Raw genomic sequence first — 23861 nt, 5'->3', positions numbered from 1 at the left:
GACTCATTGATCTAACATGTCTAATTACTTTGGTTTTGTTTTGTAGATGGCAGTAGCAGAAGTAAGGAGGATTCTGAAGAACATTCAGTTCAAGAGAAATGTGTAATCGGGAGACGGATTTAGACGGCAAGAAGCCAGCAGGAAGAACTTCAAACTTCACAACACAGGGCACCTATGAATACGAGTTCCATCCATGCACTGTATCTAAGAAGAATTTTAAGACTATCTTTGGAACATTTAAGACTTTTTTTTATTATTCTACAATTCCGACAAAGGACCTCACCCAGGGGGAGTCTGCTATTCATTATTTTTTTCAGAGACCCAGGGAAGTGGCTTGCAGCCTTTTCGGATGCAGAAAGGTACTATATAGTGTCAGGATTATGAAACAAGGAGAAGGTAGCCTGATTTAAGGACGGTATTCCAAGACTTTCAGGTAAGGTAAGGAATAAGCACCGCCTTGTTGAGATACAACCATAACCTAACTTGCGGGCCGTATTTCAGGACTTGTCCAAACCAAATCCCAGCAAGGTAAAAGATTGCAAAAGTTTTAATAAACCGGTTCCAATGCATTCTAGCAGATGTTTTGCATCCATCGATGCACTTGTTACGGCAAAAATCCTAACGATAGCAGCACCATCGCACAGAATTGAAACTGCCCTTCACCTTCGTTTGGTACATCAATACGCTTGGTACCTCCCCTGATGTTCAAGAAAGTGGCTGTATACTAAATAATGGCACCAGATGCGGGTCCGACATCTGGACGAAATAACTTAAAAAGTGAGCTCTGTGCATGCACTAAGTTTGGGCACCAGATGGGTCACGGATAGAACACCAAAGTCTGTTCCCTAAAAATAAGGGGCTGGCCATGTCCTATCTAAGGGTTTGGAATATGGTTAGGGTACAGGTGTAGTATATTCAACACCTAAACCCTTTTTTATTTGTGTTTGAGTACCGGCTTAAGTAACACCTTAAAAGATGGGAGAAATTCAACCAGAGTCTGGTTCACCAAAACTTTACCTGGTGGCCTAAGGTATGCTGATCATGGCAAGCATGCAGTCAATCAAATAATGATTTGTTTTGTGTACAAAGAAAACTTTTTTTGCAAAAAAAAGTTTTTGAACAAGAAATGTCTGTTTTGGCCAAGGAGGAAGGTTTCACTCAGTTGAAAAAGTTGAGTGAAAGGATTCCTCAGCATGAAAAATGTAGCCATAAAAAGTGTTTTCGCTAATGAAAACTAGAAATATCTTAAAATAAAGGGTCTGCTATTAAAAAAGAGCCACAGGTTCAACAGGAGGAAACACATTGGAGAGAAGTTTTGTATGTAATAATTCATGTTATAATACATTTAGCAAAACTAAGTAGTTCATTACAAGGTTTTAATGAATGTCTAGACTTAGGTAACCATAGATGTGGTAAACAGCTACTACACCAGCAGACAATTCTGCAGTTAATATATAAGAACAGACTAGAAGAATCTTAACCCAACATAACGACAGCAGTGAGAATTTTTTTAACGATAACAGTCTCAGTCACCTCAAATCAAAGGAGTTTTAGCAAACTAAAGATATAAAAATCATCTCAGAAACTTAACAGAACAATGATGACTAACCAACCTAAGTTTTATATCAATAGAGCACAAGTTAGTTTTAAAGATGTATTTTCAGCACTTTGTAAAAATGTGTGCAGCCAAAAAAAACTGTGTTTAAATTATGTATCTTACTTAGGCAATAGATTAAGAAATTGTGTAAAATGTCAAAGATACTACAGTAGATAACAACTTAATTAAAATCTGTTATTCCTAATATTAGCATTTTTTATATTAATTAAATATCCTGTTCTGTCAATTCAGCACACATATATTCCAATATCATTTTAAAAACCATTAGAATATAACGAGCATGCTATTCTAAGAAATAAACTCTATGAAATGACTGCAAATAAATTTATTTATTTACCATGCAAGTTGAATCAAAAATATTTGGAAGAGTGGAATTAATGTGTGGAGAAGATATGAGATGATGCTGGAAAGGGTTTTGGTTTGGAAACAGAAGGGGCAAGGGGGTAAGCATCAAGTTGAGTTCTTTCCCTGGTGGAAACTTGTCTATTTACGTCCCTAGGAAGCTCCAGATTCAACCAACATACAATACTATAAAGTATTTTTCATTAACTCATTATCAAAAAGTTTGCTGTCGTATTCAACTCATTATCACATTATTTTTGGGTAAATACGGTAAAGTAATTGCAATGCTGAACCAGCATTGGTAAAAGCTACTCCTGGAGCTATGTTGGTTTGCACGGGGAAGCCAGTTGTGTTTAAGTGACTTGAGAGGTAGGAGTAACTTTGCTATCACTGATCAGTGTACTCTACCATTAAATCTTAAGTTACCAAACTCTCGATTCTTCTATGGTCAAACAGCTGGCCTCCCCTGGCCCGCATGGCCATTCAACGTAATTTTGTGCCCTAATCAGATTTAATCACGAAGACAAATTTTCTCAGTGTAATCAGTACCAGCGGAACTTTCCAACCCAGGATCCTCTATGGCACATACTAAATGTGCCCTCGAGTAGACTGCTTGGATGAACTCACTCTTTAGCCATAAGTTTCAAATTGTGTCTAAGGGTCCTATATCATAGTATATTTCGATGACACTGTGCGACAACATTCACCCGTCAATCTGCCGCCACGTGGCTCTAAACCTTACAAGCATCACCATGCCGGAGCTAGGTCTACCGTATTGACCACAACACATGCGTGGTCAACGCAAGATTAAATGCAGTAATTCAATGCTCGCAGCCAGATAACATGATACGGGTCCGATAGTGTACCACAGTAAAAAAGTCCGAGTATGAATGAACACTGTTTATCAAAACACCATGAGTTTCCATGAACCCACTGTAATTTTCAGGATTGAAGCACCTCTGCACATTGCCCAAACACTTCATATGCAAACTTGGGCCCCGAAATTATTTTCCAACCCTAAGCCCAGCACTTAACCAGCACAAACTACCCTCACCACATAACACGGTTTTAAATCCCACCATTTCCATTTCCACACTCAGGTCACCACAAGACGACGATTGTGTGCGCGACTCAGAGACACATTGTAACATCTACTTGAGGTATCTTTTTCTATCTTTGGTGGTTGCTAAAAACTTACATTAATTAACAATCTAACAATAAGAAAAATCATGCTGTGGGGAGAAAAAAATTTCATACAAAAAGTAGCATAGGGAACCAGAAAGTAATAAAAACATTTCTTTATCATTAGTAGTGTAATAAGTAGAAAAATTGCTTTTGGAGGGCAAAAACTGCAGGATCCTGAAATTGATAACGAATTGCCAATAGGTAATGAGAAAATGCAATGTGGGTGTGCATCTAAGCAAAGAAATGTGACAATAAAAAACCTTAGCTTTGGCTAGGTTACTAGATCTGTTTAGAAAAGTTTTGAAACATTTTTAAAGTTTATTCAAGAAATTCATTATAAAGATATACTACCAATCTCTGTCGTAACTTGACCACATTCAGATAACATCACAAAAAAGTAATTATCTTCAAGAATAAAAAACAATCAGACTGTTCTTGCATTAGTATAAAGCATGCTGACCAACAGACCACACAAGACCATATTAGTTAATTAAAAAAATTATAAAACTGGAAACTAACAAAAAAGGACAGGCAAGCAATCACAGTTATATTTAACTAACATTAACATCTTTCTTTCAAGTTTAAGTGTGTTGTCACTTGTGTAAAGACAAAAATTGGGAAGTAAAAATAAGTTAACGATTTCTCTGAAAATAGTTTAGTAGAAAAATTACGAGAATTGTCTAAAAAAATTATTTGTATAGGAGAGTGAAGTTATGGCAACCCTATGTAGCTTGTGAAATTAAAGGTATTGTAATTAAAATTTATCATATATATATATATATATATATATATATATATATATATATATATATATATATATATATATATATATATATATATATATATATATATATATATATATATATATATATATATATATATATATATATATATATAGAAAAATTCAACATTCTTTCAAACTAAAAATCCTGATGTTAAATTTTAAAAAGCATAACTTTCCTCTAATAATGAAACACGTGCATTATGTCATTAACACATCAATATTACTATTATGAATATAAAATTGTTTAGACAGTTTCTATAAACTCTAAAAATTTGTGTGGGGAAACTGCTAGTACTTGTTTATTGAATCTGTATGAATGTACTATAAACTTCATATTAAGAATGTTTCACACACAACTTGCAAAAAGTAAAATATAATATGAATATAGACATATGGAAAACTATCAACATTATATACATGACTTTCTAAAGCATGAAACCATTTTATTTCAAGTTAATTGAAATTAATTAATAATGCTATGCATTGAATCTCTAAGTAAGGAGTAAAAGCATATTATGTCAGTTATTTGCTTAATTCAGGCAACAATAAAAAATCACATGATTAAATTGTTAACAAGCAAGAAATATCTAGTTTAAAAAGGAAAATTTTTCCAACAACTTGCAGCATGCAGTTCAATTTCATGTCATAAAATGAACGATATGAACTAGAATATATACACAGAAGAATCTACAGAAAAAACACCAAACTCATATGCACATACACACACACACATAACTGCAACACTACAATTTAACGTGATAGAGGTGGACGTTAAAAAAAACCTAATTAACCCTTTCAGCACCATATTAACGTAACAGTAATCATTGCAGACTACTTAAAGGGCATAAATGTTTTAAACACATTTCTGTAATATTGCAGAAACATTACAGAGTTTAAACAATGAAATGTTACAGTTCTGAAATCTAGCGGAAATATTATATGCTGTACGGGTACAAACCTTGTTAAATAGGCAGGATACATATGTAACAGTTTTCATAATATAGATTGTATTAAAATATTTATAGATATATTCATTAACAACTATGAATTTACAAAAATAGTCTTTACATAAACATTTTTTTAAAGTTTGGCATGTAAAATATTACAATTAAAACGTAAGGTGCAAGGGCAAATGTATAAAAGCAGGCACAATGTAGTTTGTGCTATATACATAGTTGGTCCAAAAACCTTGCCATACTCCTCTATATTATTTCACAAATTTAAAAACGCCTACTTAAATGACAGGTCCTTCCCATTGGTCGAACATTGAAAACACTTAAAACAAAATTATGTCCAATTTTCACATATTTCTACAAGAATATAAAAAAAGGCCTTTAGTCTGCTGTTTCAAATTAATTCCTTGATAAATATAAAGCCTTGCAGACACACACCCCATATTCATGAAAAAAAAAAAAAAAGTATTGAAGAAAAGGAATAAATATTGAAAAATATGAGTTCCATATTTCAACAAATATTTTTACTTATTACTCTTGAGCTACCAACACAACTGCAGGTAATGACTGAATATGGAACTTGCAACAAAATGTTAAAATCTGGTCATTCATTTTAAAACCTTCATTAACTTTTCAGTTAGTGTACATTTTCAGATAACAACTAGCCAATACACAAAAAAAAAATCAGAAATGTCATGCCTTTTAATGTTTGATACAAAGTGGAGAAGATTTTCAGACCAACTTTCAGGCTTAAAACTAAACTTTTTAATATAAATAACATTAAAACAATGTAAAGAAAAACTATTTACAACTGAAAGAGTTAAAACATTTTACAATTATAATTCACACATAATAGTGAAAAACCATGCAGTAACACAAATGCAAGTGTTAATATACGAGCACTGCAGAAAATGCTGCGTAAAAGAGAATGGCTGTTAATTAAACTCAACACTCTCACCCCCTGGATGTTCTGCCTATGGTAATGGAATGTCTCACACGAGTGCTTGGTAATTAGCTCGTGTTTATTGCCTTACTTCACCCACAGTTATTCATAAATAAAAACAAAGAGTATCTGAAAACAGAAAAACAAAACAGAAATTATTCTAGAAACTAAACTACTTGCAAAATTTGAACACTAACAATTTAACACAATGTACACCAAACCTTAATACTGCCCTCCAGTTTTGAGATTAAATGAGAGAGTAGCTTAACAGTTTAAATGTAATTTCAAATTACCAGAAATTGTGTCGCACTCCTATTTACATCACTGTGCCACAATTAAAAAAGTTGCTTGCATTTTATTTAATAAGGTAATGCAAACACAGCAAACTCTCTGCTTCATTTGCATTGTAGTACTGTTGTTTCTAAGTAAAACAAACTGCAAGGCAGTGCACAAAAAGGAATTTTTTTTTTAAATAGCTCTGACATTTCTAATTAAAAAAATTATATAGAAATAAAAATAAAGGTACTGAATGTAACAGCCACCTAAGTCTAAATAATTTTACATTAAAATTAGGGTACGTTCCGTAACCAACTTCACATAGTCTAACAGAGCTACCACACTCACCATCCAGCACTGACGTCAGAATAATTTCTCTCTAATGTTTCACAAATGTTACAATACTCCAGTAATTTAATGATGTGAGTCTCAAATATTGTGCTGTATGGTACACATTACGAGAAAACCTAAAGCATATTTGCTTGCTTAAGTGTGTACCTTGGCAATGTCAGAAGAGAGGAAAACAGTTGTATCTAATATACTTATAAATCATTAAATTCATCACAATTGGGCCAAAAATAAGATGTCATTTGATTTATTTTGATTCATTTTTTAGTAAATAAATACATACAAAATACTGGGTCAAATAATTCACAGTTATAGGTATTATAAACCTATTGTAAATTATAATATTGTTTGAATATAATTTGTGTAAATATTAGAATGAGTGAATGAGTTAAATGGATTTGAGTCTGAACGCTAAAGAAGACCAATGTTGTTCATAGACCTGGCTACATTCAGGATGTTTGAAAATTGTGGGCCATAAATTTAATGGGTGGCAAGAAATGTCGAAACAAGAAATTTTTTGTTAAGGATCATAAGTCCAGGAATGCAAACCTGCAAAGTTACAGGTACACAAATAGTAGCATGCATATTTAGAATTCCCATGCAGTAGGCATCACGCCATTGGCTGAGGGGACGTGCCATCTAAGCGGGAGCAGGTGATGAGCTGAGCTACCAGCAGTCTGGTGAGCAGCACACTACGTGATATGAAACTCCCAGTTCCAAGCCGTCGCTGGGCGAGACGCCTGAAGGTCTTCCCCACATACCATGTGCATACCGGGCATCTTTGCAAATGAAAATCCTGTCACGGAGTCACTATTCATCAGATATGAAATTGCAGCTCCGTACTCACTAAACCCGTTAGCGCTATGCTAATCGCCCAAAGCCAAATGCATTAACGCACCACAACCAACCATCTACCAGACTGCTGGTTGCTACTGCGTACGGCTTAACTGGCCGGGTGTAGCAGAAATAAATCTGTACCAGGGAAGATGACTGATATAAATATCATGATGTAGGGACCCCAAAAAAAAAACTGTAAATTAAACTGACCAAAAGCGGTGTTAAAAGGCCAAAGCAGTGCAAAAATTTGGTGTTAAAGGTTTACGTCATATCTCAAGTTGATACGTAATGTTCATTTTTTTTTGCCTATATCCTTTAAAATTTTTATTTCATGCCTATGCATCAATACCAAAACTTGTTTATTATTTTGAGATTTCAGTTTAAGGTAAAAGAAACCATCCACAAAAATCTCTCCAAATAATTATGCATACATCCCTATAGCTATCATAAAATACAGTCAACAACCTACCACATTTATTGCTGAATCATGAAAACAAATAGTTGGCCAGTGTACTTAATAAAGCAGCACACACCCTCCTAACATCTGGCTAAACAGGACAGAATATACACAATGTAAATGTTTTTAGATGTTATAATATGAATTACAAGGTGAAACAAAATAAAAAATACATGGTAAGATGACTTTTCATGTCATGAACAGTTTTATCTTGGCCATTTAAACTATAAAACTGTTCAAATGCAATGTGTAAACATATTTGAAGATGTATAACGTATATTAAGAACAACATGGTTTACACTATGACTTTGCATTGCACAAATTAGTATTGTGCAGTTTTTTTCCGAAACAAACTGATGTTCCAAAAGCCAGTGGACATAACAACAGCAGCAGGAGCAACATAAACCTAATTTCACTGATCTGAAGACTTGGTAGGGGCAAGCAACACTGGCAGTGAGGTGTATTTCAGACCTCAAAAACAGACTACTTAACATCACTACAATGGCCAACTATCCAGCGAGGAAACAGCCAGTCATGAGCATAAAGAAGACTTGATTTAAAATAATTTCATAGACATACACCACCGCTAGTTTACACTGGTTGTCTTAGGAAAAACCCCAGATATAGTGTGTGTTCGCAAAGGGTTACTAGAGAATTCCAAAACAAGCAATATTCTTCAAGTAACTTAGGTAAGTCTGTGAACGAAACCCTGAAACGTTACAGGTGTGCACCGTAGCACGCAAATCTGAATTTGGCAGGCTTCAGGAGACTACTTCACTGGCTCAGAGGATGAGCGATTGCAGCGCAGTAGAGTTCAAATTCTCCGCGAGAAGCAGGCGACAAGCCAGGCACAGAAGTTTAGAGTAAGCCACCTGCAATTTTTTGTACGTCAATCTCTATGGCACGTAACTCCCAGTTTCAAGCTGTCATTGGTAAAGACATAAAAACAATCTTATTCGCTACATGTCTGTTGCGGAAGCACCCTTGGTAGATGCACACCACTCTTGCTTCAATTTATTTCTCTGGCCCGTACACCATTAACACATTGACCATCTCTGTGCATGTAAAGTCTGCCATGCTCCTGCCGTTGATTAAATCTGTAATTACAAACTGTACTCACCAACAGTCAACACTGGGCTAGTCGCCTAAAGCCAAACGTGCTGGACACCAGACTGCTGATGCATTTGCCAAACTCAAGACTTCCAAGTACCACAGAGAGTTTAAATGCCACTGCACTGCGATTGTGCATACTCTCAGCCAGTGTGAGAGTCCCCTCAAGCTGCCAAATTCAAATTTGCGTGCTACTGTTTGTGCTTTTAATTTTGCAGGGTTTAGTTTCCGGACATGAGTTCCTTAACAAAAATTTCCTGTTTTGGGATTCTCTGCCACTCATTAAATTTATGCCCCACAATTTAGGGACATCCTGTATTAAAAGGAACTAATACTTACAGTTAAGCAACGGCAGTAATTATATGAATGTTTGATGACATGAAGTGCATGAAGGGACTTAGATGACATAGTAAAGAATAAAACAGAAAGGAGAAATACAACTTATAAAAGAGGATAGTTCATTAGCAGCGAACGTTTTAGCAAAGAAGTGTATTACTAATAGGCCAATTTCAGCTTTTTAAAAGTATTCCTTCAACACGCCTTTCACCCAACTGTGTGTCATTCAGCCACAAACAAATTAGCTTTTACAAAAGTCTGATTATCTGTACTCAAGTGTAAATCAAACGGACATGTTTGGTTGTACTTAATTATGTACTACGCAAATTTCCAATATAATGTAAAAAGAAAAGCATACTTTTGTTTTAATTAATCTGAACATAACACTTATTGCTTACATTAAATCATACCACCTTTTTCCTCATCATCTGCCACTTTATTGTAGGTATATCAGACAATGCTCATGTTTAAAACTTGCAGGCTTAGGTGGCTATTGTTTGAATGTACAGTAAATCCTCCTAAAACATTGATTTGTAAAACATTGTTTTACTACTAGATCATAATTTTCTACCCATTCGAGCAATCAGTGCTACTTCATTGCGGTTATGGCACTTTTTAAGTCATGATGCAAAGTCAAATTGTTAAATATGTAAACATTTTTGGGAAAACCTGCATTATTAATAATGGAAGCTAAATTTATATAATACATAGATTTAATTTAAGGAAGAGTATATGAAGGCAATGTTCCAATTAATAGTATAACTATGTTCATTAATCAAATAAATAACATTGAGACATTATGTTCTACGTAATTAAGTCAAAACACATCTGTTTAGTGTTCTAGCATACGAATGTCCCATGGAACTCTTGGCTCTGAATTGTATGTAACTGATGGCATCCACAAGTTGTAACTATCCGAGGTCCTCCCATGTTTTCCAATTCAAAATTATACAGCCCCAACATCAGACAATCACATTACCTATAGTGGCATGGTACCTGTGACGGATTTCTTAAAATAAATTGTCGCACAAGTGGCTTACACACCGTCACCATTTTAAATTGTTTCCCAATGAGTTATTGAAAAAAATAGACAACACCAAATTCACAGCAAACGCCGCTTTGTCAATTTGAGCGTCTGTTCCAATTTTTATACCATATGCACCCTTTGCTCCTTATAACAAATCAGAAGCAATGCAGGTCAACACTAAAAGCTTATTGACGGCATAATGGGCAAGGACTGTTCTGGTTGAAGTATATGCCTTACGTCTTAAAATGTCTAGCTGTGTATCCTCATCCATTAACTTTGAGCATTTGCATCTAGTCAGTAATGTTGTGGTGCAATACTTTTTACTTGAACAAAAAACATTAAGATTTCACAAGTCCTATACAATCCTGGAACCCTTTATTTAATTGTTGCGGTGCTTTGTGGATGGTCTCAACTTTGCTGCACACAGGCTGTATCACAATCTTATAAATTCTATGTCCTAGATAAACATGACTTCAGTGCTCCTCTTCCCATGTCATCAAAGACTGCATCCACAGGTATTCCAGCAAGTAGTGTGTTCATCAGTCACTGGAAAATTGTAAGCAACTACTGACTCTCTAAGGCAACTTGTTAACTTTGAAAATCTCATTCAGTTTGTTTAGTCAGTAGCCCAGCTGCTTCATTATTAACTGAAGGAAACTTACGTCACATGCTGTTGTGGAGCTGATTAATAAAGTGGTGCCAGGCAACCGAGAGTATAAGGATGTTGTTGCACATCATCATTGCAGTATCTAATTTATCACCTGTGTCTTTGGAAGTGTATATGCATACCTAAAAATTTTACATTTATAGTGTTTAACCAGTATTCAATATGTCCCCCAAACTTTGGTCTGCTTTTAATTTTTTCTTCTCCATGCAGTGTGCAGTTAATTATGGAATTTAGGCACAATTTTATTTTGAACTAAAGAATTTCTATTATTTTTCTAGAGTAATATTCTCAAATCTTTTTTTTATTTTGGTATTTTTTTTTAGCATTTTACACTTTTAATTTCAATAGGTCTTCTGGACATGCCTTAGCTTTTGTAGCCTCTTCGGGCTTCCACCTCGTAACTTCCTATCGCATGCACAGTCATCCATTGCATCAGATAAACCTGCACCCGCCAACTCCGCTAAGGCAGACTCCAGGCCTTATCACTGCTGTTCTGTGCAGCTCTTATTATGCCCCCGTTTTCAGTTTCCATTGCTCCAAACACACACTGCAAATAACAGCGCTACTGTCCAGATGGCTCTGCGTCGTACTTTTAGTCGACACACACACGGTTCAAAACTAGGCTAGGGTTTATTCCCATACTGCCCCTTGCCTATGCTTCCTACCCAGAATCCCCCTCCCTTCCCCCTCGATCATAATGTAGTCAGTCATCTACACACCTCGATCTCTCCCTTAAGAAGCCCGAAGCCCTAAGCCCTACTCACTGCGCGGCCTCGCGACACCATCTTGTAGCCAAGTTCTGAACTACAAGCGTTACCTATGCTACCCACTTTTGTGTTCACTGAGACAAACTCTCAGCATAATTACAACTAGCACAGCGACCTCCATTTTAATTTTTTTTTCTTTCCCACCCCAGAGTGCCAACTTTTTACTATGCATGCTCTCCAGGCCTACATGCCAGTATTTCTGCTCCTTCAGGCCAGTTCTCATGCTACCTCCAACGCATCTCGCACAGCCTTTTGCTAGTGCGATTTTGGGACTTAAGTGCCAAATTATTCACTTTTTAAGTTTCATCACATATTGTAGGAAGTACAAGTAATTTTTTGTTTTTACGTTCTGGTTGATTGTGTGACCATTTTCCTTGTTTGGGGTGACTGCTTTAGTGCTCCAATGGTGTATTTTTCAGGATTTCTCCCCCACGGAGCTAAATGGTACTTACCAATCTATTTTACATCCGGATATTTTGTTAAATTTTTTTGTCACTCTTGCTGCTCTTGTCCTTTTCATATTATTATTTTTCCACTGTGTTACCACTGTTTTGCACTGGAGTTCAAACGCTGGTACCATGCTTAGAGTTCAAAGTTTCACCTTTTTCTGGACCAGTCACATCCCCCCCCCCGCCCACTCGTGGTCATCCTCTTTGATGGCTTTGTTTTTGTATTCCATCCAGCTCACTACACAGTGCCAACTGTAGAGTGTGCTCTGCAGCATCTTGGGAAAGTGCAATATTTTTCAGTTTTAGACAAACTCCAGCTTCCATCAGTGCCTCGTTTATCCGGAATGCTGGAAGTTTCTTGCCTCCTCGACTCCTTGGGGTAACTACGAGTACAATTGTGTGACTCTCGGAGCTTCCTTTGTTTCACAAGCCTTGTCTAGAGTCCTCCGCCAAGTCCTTAGCGTCCGTTTTGTTTTTAATTACGTCAGTGACATAATCAAATACAGTAACACAAAGGAAAAACACCTGAACCACCTCATGTTAAATTTCTTGGCTATCTCATTTCTCGTGGCAAGTTGGTCATGGACCCAGAGAAAATTGGTTAACTTCCCGAGATCGAAGAACATCAAGAGGCATTCAAAAGTTTTTAGGGCTACTGGGTTACTATACCAGGCTCGTTGAAAAATTTCCGAGTTGACTGCTCCTTTGAATGAGCATTAACACAAGGGATGCGTCGTGTATGAGTGGGGTGAAGCACAGGAAGCTGCTTTCCAGGGGTTGAAAAGCAAGCTTGCTTCCCCTCCCATCCTTCTTTTTGTGACTTCGATAGGCGTTTTGTGCTTCTAATGTGTCGTCTGTCGCCCTTGGCGCGGTGCTTAGGACACATGGAACGTAGTCCAAGTCTGAGCGTAAACTAGGAGCCTACGAGAAGGAGGTGCTTGCATGCACATTCGGCATGGAAAGGTTCTAAACCTTCGTATACTGTGTGGAGTTCAACCTATTCTTGGATAATCAGGCTCTTACCTGGGTGCTTAATCATCCACAACAGTTAGGGAAGTTGGGGATGTGGGTTCTTCGCCTATCCCAGTTTGATACAAGAAACACCATACTCAAGGCTCAGAGAACGTGGTAGCAGACTCACTCTCACATGTTTAACAGAGACAGTTTGACGTCATCCTGCCGGTTATATTGCTGCCTTGCGTGTTATTCCGGAGTCGTTTACAAGTCTTAAAGAAAGTGCAAGCCAAGGATCCCTTGTGTGCAGAGATCAGGGAAGAAATTGAGAGTGGGCAAAATGTGCCCTATTTTGTCTACATTGAGATTTGTTGTGTTACACGGGAAGGGTGGTAGGGCTAGAAAGGCGCTCAAGCCCATGGTATTGAGGCCTATGGTGATGAAATACTTTTAATCTTCTGTTTTCGGTTGCCAATGGTGATGAAATTCTTTCACTCTTCGGTTTTCGGTTGCCACTTAGGAGTAGATAAAACCCATAAAAATTTGCAGTGTAGTTTGCATGGCCTTCGCTTGCTGCCGACGTGAGGAGTTTCATTAGCCGATTCGAGGATTGTCAGAAGTGCAAACCGCCTTGTCAAACAAATGTGGGCCTGTATGCGGCCGATCTCCCACGAGCTCCATGGCACTCTGTGCACGTCTACGTGTTTGGCCCGCTGGTCAAGTCCCGTAAGGATAACATCTGTTTACTAATTGTTAGGAACATCTTCACCAAGTTCATGTTCCTGTTGCCTATGAGAAATATGAAGGCTCCTTCTTTTGTTTTTCGCAAGGCTCACGTAAGCCAGGTCAAACCATTTGTACAGTAACTGCTTTTTACAGTTGGCTAGTGTACGTGCGCAATTAATAAGCGTTCTGCACATGGCTCTTTTGTTTGGTTCCTTTTGTTTTGGCACACCATTTTTGCCTCGTCACCCGTTGCATGTGATGACTTCGGTGTGGAAGGTGTTTAGTGCCCCGGCGTTTGATGTGTCCAACAATGCCCGATACTTTCAGTCAATGGCATACCAAAATATGTGCGTTGAGTGGGCAATGAGACCCATTTACAATTCCCCTATTTTCCCAAGGGAAACATGGATATGTTCAACAAAGAATTTTAAGTCATGCATAACCATTTTCTATCACAGGGACCACACGAGATGCGATGAGGATTTGGACCTCATCAATCTAAGATTCAATGCCACTGAGCATGGAGGCATGGGGTTTCCTCCATCTGTGCTCTTGCTGGTTCGACATCTCACTCATCCTCTGTTGAATGAATGCAGAATCCCTTCTGCGCTAATCCCAGGTGATGAGGCTTCCCACAAGGCACTGTATGAGACAGTAGCTGGTAATTTGAAAAATTCTCAGGATGTGGTAGCCAAGCGTCATGATCGTTAGCGCACGGAGCGTTGTTTTTGTACGAGTGACCAGGTGCTATGTAAAAATATGTCCCTGCCCTCAACCGCAGACAATGTAGGCAGTAAAATTATTGTTGGGCCGTTTGTATTCAGAAAAATGTTAGGGCCCAAACTAGCTGTCAAATGGCAAGATGGAAAAGAGGTTAAGGGGGAATAGGTATATAGCATAGCATGCTATATGTTAGTCTAACGGCCAGAAAGGGAGATGGCAGGGAAGGGACAGAAATGATGCAGCAGTGATGCTATGAATTCCTTGTAACGCTGCCTATGTTTGTCTACTTCTCAGAAACTCCCCCACCATATTTGAGATCATGCCCGCTTCCTTACTTTTCTCAATAATTATCTGTTGTTCAATAAAAAATACTAATAATTTATCTATATACATAACTAAGCAACAACTTTCACTTCTGACGTGCGTGAACTCCACGGACACTTTTTTTTTTTTCATTTTCTTTTAGAATGTAGAGTTTAAAGTTTTAAACTAAATAATATGGAGGGGGATCGACAAAATTATTTGCCCCTGGGCCCTTATTTTCTCTCGACAGCCCTGAAAGATAAAACAATTTCTATAAAAACAATGTTTTATTTTCAAAATCTAACTTGCATTCCCAGAAAGGTGATTGTAAGGAGTGTGATCAGTAACCAACACACAGGGCAGCGGCACTGACCTCACCCCAGGCATCCCACGGCGAGGGGCGTGAGCAGTGCGACGACCAGCGTCAGCACCTGGCCCATGGTGGACACTCCTGCTGTCGCCGTGCCGGGCGGCGGCCGCTCCTCCACGAAGCGGTCCTCCGCCGACAGCCGGCCGCCGTACTTGTGCAACAGCTCCAGTATCACGCCGTTGGTCCAGCCAAAGCCCACCTGCACGTTGTACTCTCCGCCGCCGCCGTGGCCGCCCGGCACCGTCGCATCGTACTGCCACACAACACATGCATTGTAATCACACGCACCGCGCCGCACACAAGCACCATGACGTACAGCACACCACATTCACCACGCCGCACGCCACACCACATTCACCACGCCGCACGCCACACCACATTCACCACGCCGCACGCCACACCACATTCACCACGCCGCACGCCACACCACATTCACCACGCCGCACACCACATGCACCACACCGCACACCACATGCACCACACCGCACACCACACGCACCACACCGCACACCACACGCACCACACCGCACACCACTCGCACCGTGCCGCACACCACACGCACCGTGCCGCACACCTCACGCACCATGCCGCACACCACAAGCACCATGCCGCACACCACAAGCACCATGCCGCACACCACAAGCACTATGCCGCACACCACATACTCTACATTGCACACATTTTTCTCCACCTGGGGGCAAATGTAATCAAAGTGGTCAGATCACTCACATCCCACCAATAACTACTATGATATTTTGCAAAGTTGGAAACATGGTGGGTGGGTTTTCTTGGAGTACTCCACTTTCCCCATCCATTCATACCGTCAATGTTCCCTTCTCACCTCATTGCCCCTCATTGTCATTAATTACCTCGATATTTACAAGACATTAAGCCCAAATGCATTCATTTTATCATTCTTTAATTAAATCAGTAAGTATTTAAAGTAAACTTGTATAATGTACGTTAATTACAAGTGGAACAATGTCAGAAAATATGGGGCTTTACTAAATTGAGTTATTGACTAAAGGGTATAGCTAAAATAAGTTCAGTATTCTGTAGATAAAAGTTCTGAAAGAAATTAAAAACAATTCACATACAACCTTCTAAAATGACCATTATTTTTGTAACTTTCAATTATTGTTTCAGCAACTTTTTTTATGAACAAAAAACTACTTTAACAATGCAATAAAATAAAAAAGTTGTTGGACATTTTAGAGTAAAGTCAGCTAAGTGGCCATTACTGAGCTCTCGTGTTAAGAAGTATTCTAAAATATTTAATTCCAAATTACATAAATAGAGTTCTAGATCTAGATGATAGCTGTGACTCCTGCTGAGGAGTGGATAAAGCACACAGAAGTAGCTATAGAGTGATGACAGAATGTATGTGGTAGGAGAAACAGGAGTACCCCATGGAACAAACCTTGTGAATGTATGTGTGAGGGTATAAAACAACAAATGTTTGAATGTAAAACTGAATTTAAAAAGCTTTATAATTAATTTTTTTTTAAATTAATTTTACACTAAGTATATTTCACTATCACAACTGACTATTAAACATTAATACATCTAATTGGAGAGGGTCTGATCAGTGGGGGATCCAGGATTTTGGTTTGGGAGGGGCTTGACCCAGCTGAGGCTAGGCTTTATCAAGGCAAACACTAAAACAATAGTGGACCCAGATGCTTTTGGGGGGAGGGGGGCCTTGAGCCCCTTAGCCCCCCCTCTGGATCCGCTACTAGGTCTGATCAAGATGTGCTATTTTCATCAATTAAAAAAAATTGGAGAAAATGTAATGAAATTTATAACAAAATAGAATATCATCAAATTTAGACATTATATTTTATGGCAGGTACATTTATTATGAACTACAATGTGAATCCAGTGTAGCCCTATATAATGAATAGTTGTTTAACCCTCTTAGTGCCAGCCTCTACTAGGATGGTAGTGCTAATAGTGCCAGGTCATTTTTAACTAAATTGCATCTCTAGAGTTTAATTTTAATAACTTTTTAACCTTTACTGTTATAAATATGAAATTTTTTACTGTTTATAGATGAATGTTTTCTTCTGTCACTTCTCATGTTTAAACATAAAAATTTTCATCTTATTTTATTTTTGTTGTTTTTTAAATTAAAAAAAAATAATTATTAAATTTTTTTTATGGATTGTAATGTGGATAGGGGGTAGTTTTGACAGTAATATTCTTTGGTTTGAATTTTTTTTTAAATATTTAATTGTTTTTCTATATGATGGTATAATAGTAATTTAATTTTTTCCAATATTTATTCTAATAATAATTTTTTGAAAAAAAAAAACATTGCTTTTCTAACTGTGTACAATACAAATGAAATATTTTCTTAGCGTAACTCCAACTATATAGTGTATTTTGAATCCTTATAATTTTTTAATAATTATAAGTCTGTTATTAATGTATTTAAAAAGTAAACGATTTAATTAAAAAAATATGCATTGCTATTGTATGTCGTTATACAAATTTAGGTGAAACTGACTTTCAAATTTTAGAAGAAAAAAATTGTCTTGGTTTGATCAGCATTTTGCATTATCACATTTTTTTCAATTAAAAATATAAAATTAATTGGTAGTTCATGATAACAACAACGATAAATCCATCACAACTATAGTCAAATACATATTCACTGGTCCTAGCAGCTGTGTTTACTAAAACAAACACCATGCAATCCTTCATGGCATTTTGCACAAACTGTCCTTGAACGCTTTCTTTTTCCTCCCTGACGTTTACTCGATACACTGCAAACACAACATTCTTTTTCTTTCTTCAATGGCAGTTTCAGAATTCCTGATGACGCCACACTTTCGTTAGTGTCACCAGGTTGTTGGTGTTGCTGTTCTAGCCACTCTTTCCCGAGACTGTCCACTACAGCAGAGACGAACTCATATCTTGTCAGAATGTTACCATCTGTATTCATTTTGTACAAAATATAACTGTTGAGTACCATACGGCCAAATATATTGAAACATACTTTTTTCCAGTATTTCAATGACCTTCTTTCGTCGAGATAACAATACAGCATCATATCACTTGTGTCTATACCACCCATGTATTTATTGTATTTGTGAATGATTTCTGGTTTTTCACGCACTCTCTCTAGTCCGTGCCGTTTTTTAGTACACTGAACATCTTCTGTTTTTCCATTTGTTGGTAGTAAAATTACTGGTTTTGTTTGAGATTTCTTTTCGCGATATGCCAATAACAGCAGTTCATTACTTTTGAAATACCTTTTCTCCCCAACCTGAAATTTATTTTGCCTGTGTAATTCGGCTGGTAGATGCTTCCTGTTCCGCCTAACAGTGCCAGTAAGGTAAGTACCTTCAGAATAGAGTTTCTGTGCAACTGGTACACTTGTAAAAAAATTATCAACAAAAATGTGATAACCTCTTCGTAGTAAATTCACACCTGATAATAGCTTCATTATCACAGTGTACCCAAGACCATATAGTTTTATGCTAGTCTTATCTAATTGATCTTTAGCACCACGGTATACATAAAATCCCATGCAGTAATTGACAGTACTGTCACATAGCATCCAAAATTTTATTCCCCATCTATGGTGGTGTTTGTTGGGAAGGTATTGAAGTAATGAAGTATGGCTCTTTGTTCCGACCAAACTTTCATCAATGCTCAGCATTTGGTATGGAGTGAAGTGGTGCTTGAAAACATTATTTGCGTGGTCAATAATTGGCTTGAATTTTCCTTCTGGATCATAGTTTGATTCGCCTGGTAGACCAAGGTTTTTGTTATCCGATAGGTGGAAAAATTTTAGAAGTAGTTGAAATCTATTGCGAGAAAACATTTTTCGAAACCATGGCATGCTGCGAGAAGGAACAGTAGACCAATATGAGGAAAGTGTAGGCATTTTTATGAGGCCCATATTTATTATACATGCTACAAATGCTTTCATTTCAACAACTGAAGTTTTTTTCCAAGAAATAGCTCTTGAACCTGTACCTAATTTACCCTTGTTCTGTGATAAAAACTGCTGAGCATATCTATTGGTTTCCTTTACAAGAAGCTGTAGTAAGGAAAAAGTAAACATTAGCTGGAAATATGCTATGGACTTCGAGTTTCGAGGGGGTAAATGTTTTGGTCCAGCATTTTCTAAAAACTGGGGTATGTTGTGTTTTGGTGGTGAAAAGTTTTCACAAGAAGACCAGATTATATTATTTAAGTCAGTCTGTTCATTTTCATCCGACGAATCACTTGAACTATCGCCTGAATTCGTACGAAGTGATGCACCGGCTGGAATATAATTATCCGCAGCCACAGGAGTAAGTCTCGGTGTGTTTGAAGTAGATGGTAAATGCTCTTCCTCATCAGTACTTGTATCGTTGTCGCTTGTTGTATCACTTTCACAAATATCACTATCGAGCGAATAAAAATAGTCGAGCATTTCTTTGTCATCTTTACCCGCAATGTAACTTCTTTTCCGAGACATTATTACGCAAACGAAAACAAAAGCCTTGATCGCACAAAGTTTCGCGGTAGTATTAGTTTGAAACAGAGTAACATCACTTTCCACTGAGAAATAGGCGGGAAAACGTGTTTACTATGACTACTACAATAATAATTTTCAACGCAGAATAACCAACGGTATAAAATCCTACGCAATTTGTAATATCCACGAAACTGGTAGTTACATATATCGTTTACATAAATGAACCATTGTTGTCATAACTTTGAAAAATATACATTTGTAGAAATTTCTGGAAAACAGTTTCATGATATTTATAAAAGAATTAAAATAAAGAATTTACAAAAGAAACAATTTTTTTCCAAAAGGAAAAGTGTTTCTTTAGAATAAAAAATGCAGCAAAACGCGGTTTCTTACGCTGTGCGATGTCCAGCAGTATGACACTCATACTCTCTGTTGTGAGAAAAAAGAACTAAATAGTAGGGCACATACGCTACCTGTTTACAGAAAAAGGAACTAGATAGTAGGACACTTCATTAGAGAAAGGTAGAATGCGCTGCTAGTAACAAAAACCTGTCTTGAAAACGGAAAAAAAATCGGGCCGATTTTTCGGCCCTGGCAATTCTCGCACAAGGCAAGGCCGATTTATCGGACTTTGGCACTAAAAGGGTTAAACATTAACATTTTGGAAAAAAAAAAAAAAAAAAAAAAAACCTTTGGAAGTGGAAATAGTAGGTATCTTTTTAACAAACACCCATCAATTATATTTTATTAAAAAAATGTTATAAGCATGAACTACAGAACATAATACTTAAACCTTTGTATCAAATTAACAAAAAAGAATTATATACTACGAAAAATATATTTGCAATCAAATTCCTACCTTATAAGGAATATACGGTAGATAGTACAATAAGTTATTACCTAAATTACTTCATATGTATTAGTTTTTTAATAAAAGTGATAGCAAGTTCATGAATTGTAAATTTACAAAATAAAATTTTGACAGTTTAAACAAAAATAATGGTTTGTTGGGACACCAAAGATAAAACACTCTCATCATTATTTATGCAAAATGATTTTGATTGTCATATTAGGAAACAATGCACTAACATTGGGGACATATGCAAAACATGAAAATAAGTCTGCTTGGTTTTGAGTTTATAGTTTCAGCTGGACCAATGCTACTTATCTGACAACATCCCCAAAGGCCTCCTTAACTCTTACAGGCCTATATGTCACGCCAATGGCTTCTCCTGCCGAGTGGTGCTTCGCGGAAGTGTTTCTACTCGCGAGGATGCAGTGTAGACTTGTGTTTTCTTTTGCAGGTACTTATTTTGTATTGTATTTCACTTTATATTTTATTTGTTTTTATAGTTCATATTATTTATTATTTATTTTATTAGTATTATTCACCGGGCGCCTAGGCCGTGGTTCTCCGCCTGTGGCCAATCCGCGTGTTCCACGGGCTCGAGTTGGAGGGGAGTCAAGGTCGCGCTCGGGAGACGCTGGGAGTTGGGCGCGGGAGATGTCGCTCCACAGCTCGGGTGAGGCCAGTCTCGGCAACGCAGCAAGTCACTATCCAATCTGTGTTGGTCGCGGGACGCGGTCTAGGAGCGCTTCCTGGATATTAATAATAGCTCTTATTGTTTCTTTTTTTATCCATTTGTAGTCGCAATTACATGTGAGCCCTCGTGCCGGACGCTAGTTGCCATGTGTTAGTTATTAGTTAGTCGTATTGTGTCAGTGTCAGGGTTATTATTAAAGCCATAGGTTTCGGACGCACAGCTACAGCGCCGCTTTTCTTGGTATCATACCGCAAGAGACGTCACACAGACGCTACATCCTAACTATCTGGGGGGTCGCGATTACTGTACGGGTGGGAAGCCCCTTGCAGTGTGCGCAGAACCGGGCATCGCCCTTATTGAGATTGCCACAGGCGGGACCGCGGTAGCCCCATGCAAAGGGTGTGTTTTATCGTACATAAAACCGGGAAACTTCATCCTGACTTTTATTTCCTGAAGTCATCCTGGGCAGGCTAGATCCCTTAGGCCACGAGGCACGAACCCTACTCTACCGCCCCTGAGCAGCCGGAGACGTGCCACTATAACAGGGACTAGCCGCGGCCATGTCAAACACACACCAAACACTCACTCTCAAGAGTGTAGGCCGAGTCTTTACTTATAGTACCTACTGTGCACAATCAATGATTTAAAGAACAATTTTTATTTCCATAAGAGTGAGTGAATTAATAATTTAGAATGTTAAGACACTCAAATTCTTCAACTTGATGAATGTGTATATCCAACTTAGAAATTCTAAATGATTTTTAAATGTTAAAAAATAATACTCTAAAAAAAATTGTGCATTACTTCCCTAATTGTATTCAATAAATCCCTTTTATTGCATTTTTTAACCATACAATTGTCCTAGTTGTAAAAAGAAGAAAATGACATTTAACTCCCGCATTTAACAAAAATCATCTTATGTACTTATGTCAAAAGTTGTAGCTTGAAATAAAGAGCTAGCAAATACATTGTTGCCAGTACTGCCACTCTGAATAAAAAATAAAGGAAGTACGGAGAGGGAAGTAAACGAGAATTTGGGAGAGAAATTATTTCACAGAAGAGTGAATTATAATCCATAAAAGTTAAAATGTTGACAAATATTATCTCATTTCGTCCTTCACTGTTTTTCTTAAAGGTCAAGAACTCTGTGCTGATAAATTTTAGTTAATTAATAAATTTTAAATTTGCTAAAATTTAATTGGTGGGTTGTTGACATTCAAACTGTGACCCTCACCACATTTAAAGCCAATGGGGAACCTATATGAGTAAAGATACACTCACAATAATCAGTTGCATCTATCCATCTCTCACCTGTCCGTAAATCACGTATTTTCAAGCCGATCACAGAGCCCTTATTTTTACATTTGTCCATCCGTCAAAACCTCGGCACACTAACTTTCAACGGGTAGACAAAATTTTAACCTCCAAAACGTTTTTACAGTATTAATTATTTTAATTTTTTTGAAATTAGTTTAATTGTTTAGCACACATTTTTAACTTGTGTTTGAACACATTTTAAAGTTACATATTCGAACCAAGAAGACAGAAGTGTTTCTCCAAAGAGGGATCGCGAGGCAAGCAGATGAACGGACGGTGACAGACGGATGAAGTAATAAGCGCACGGGTACCTTCTCAAACATGGCGAGGCTCTCGTTGTAGGCCTTGTAGTTGGAGCGCACCCACTTCTCCGAGATCTGGAAGGCCAGCTCCTTGGCCCAGTCGTCGCCCGTGGCCTCCAGGCCCAGGATCATGATGTATTGGAGCGGCGGCCAGGCGTTGGGGTAGTCCCACTGCTCGCCCGAGTGCTCCAGAGTGGCCGGGATGCCGCCCAGGTTGATCATCACCTGCGACACAGGTCGCCAGGCACACCTTCAGACTTTTCAAACCGACCTTCCAAACATACCTCCGACCCAGGGGCGCAACAACAGGGTGGAGGGGGGGGGCCAAGGGTATTTCCCCCCCCCCCTTCTGAAACCTTGAAGTGGGGGCAAACGGGGGCAAAGAAAGTGCTGTGTAATCAATTTTTAGATAATTAAACTGCTTAAATAGCACCATTTTCCACCTTGAAATACAAATTTTCCCAGGGGAGGACCCCCGGACCCCCCGCTTCAATAGCGGGGATCCATGATTCTTTATAAAAAGGTATATTGCCGCCCCCTCCCCCCCCCCCCTTTTGGAAATTTAGTTGTTGCGCCCCTGCTCCGACCCTAACTAAAAGTATTTTTTAAACAACCAGTCATCTTGGCAAGATAAAGTAAACCAACGTGGTGAAAGATGTGATGACAGTATTCTTTCTTCCCAAGTTACTTTCACACAGCCAACAGAACAATTAAAACACCTAATGGTCAGCAATGCTACTCGATGAAAAAAAAAATAAAACACAAATAGAAAACAGGCAAATCTAAACCCATACAATGACGACTTATGATAAATTTTTTAGTATTTGCTGAACACAATTTCATGTCAATGACTTGAAACAAATTTATGATTTTACAGTTCCTAGCTACTGAAAATTGTACTTATTTTGGTTATGTATGTGACACAGAAGAAAGAATTGGTGCAACAGTGAGATATGTGACACAGCAGCAAGTGAAAACTGTCAAGGATGAATAGTGCTAGAACACTAATAACGCTGTTGCCTACACTGGCATTTAGGGGTTTTCAGTAT

At 37.8% G+C, this 23861-nt stretch overlaps 1 protein-coding gene across 3 annotated transcripts in view; it reads right to left on the bottom strand.

Annotated features, from left to right (window-relative positions):
- LOC134529137 (trehalase) overlaps positions 1-23861 on the bottom strand; it is a 469230-nt gene that overhangs the window by 95015 nt on the left and 350354 nt on the right. For 2 of the 3 annotated variants that reach the window (XM_063362910.1, XM_063362909.1), the window contains exons 5-7: positions 22822-23037; positions 15179-15428; positions 4513-5954 (exon numbers count right to left, since the gene is read on the bottom strand). In XM_063362910.1, the coding sequence (XP_063218980.1) occupies positions 15180-15428; positions 22822-23037 (465 nt within the window). In that variant the 3' untranslated portion in view covers positions 4513-5954; position 15179. Of the gene's footprint in view, positions 1-4512; positions 5955-15178; positions 15429-22821; positions 23038-23861 lie in introns of those variants that run through there. The other variant, XM_063362908.1, reaches the window with a different exon arrangement.

Source organism: Bacillus rossius, chromosome 2 (assembly GCF_032445375.1).
Source record: "Bacillus rossius redtenbacheri isolate Brsri chromosome 2, Brsri_v3, whole genome shotgun sequence".
In the NCBI taxonomy this organism is placed as follows: Eukaryota; Metazoa; Arthropoda; class Insecta; order Phasmatodea; family Bacillidae; genus Bacillus; species Bacillus rossius.
This window is presented reverse-complemented; position numbering and strand designations above follow the sequence as displayed.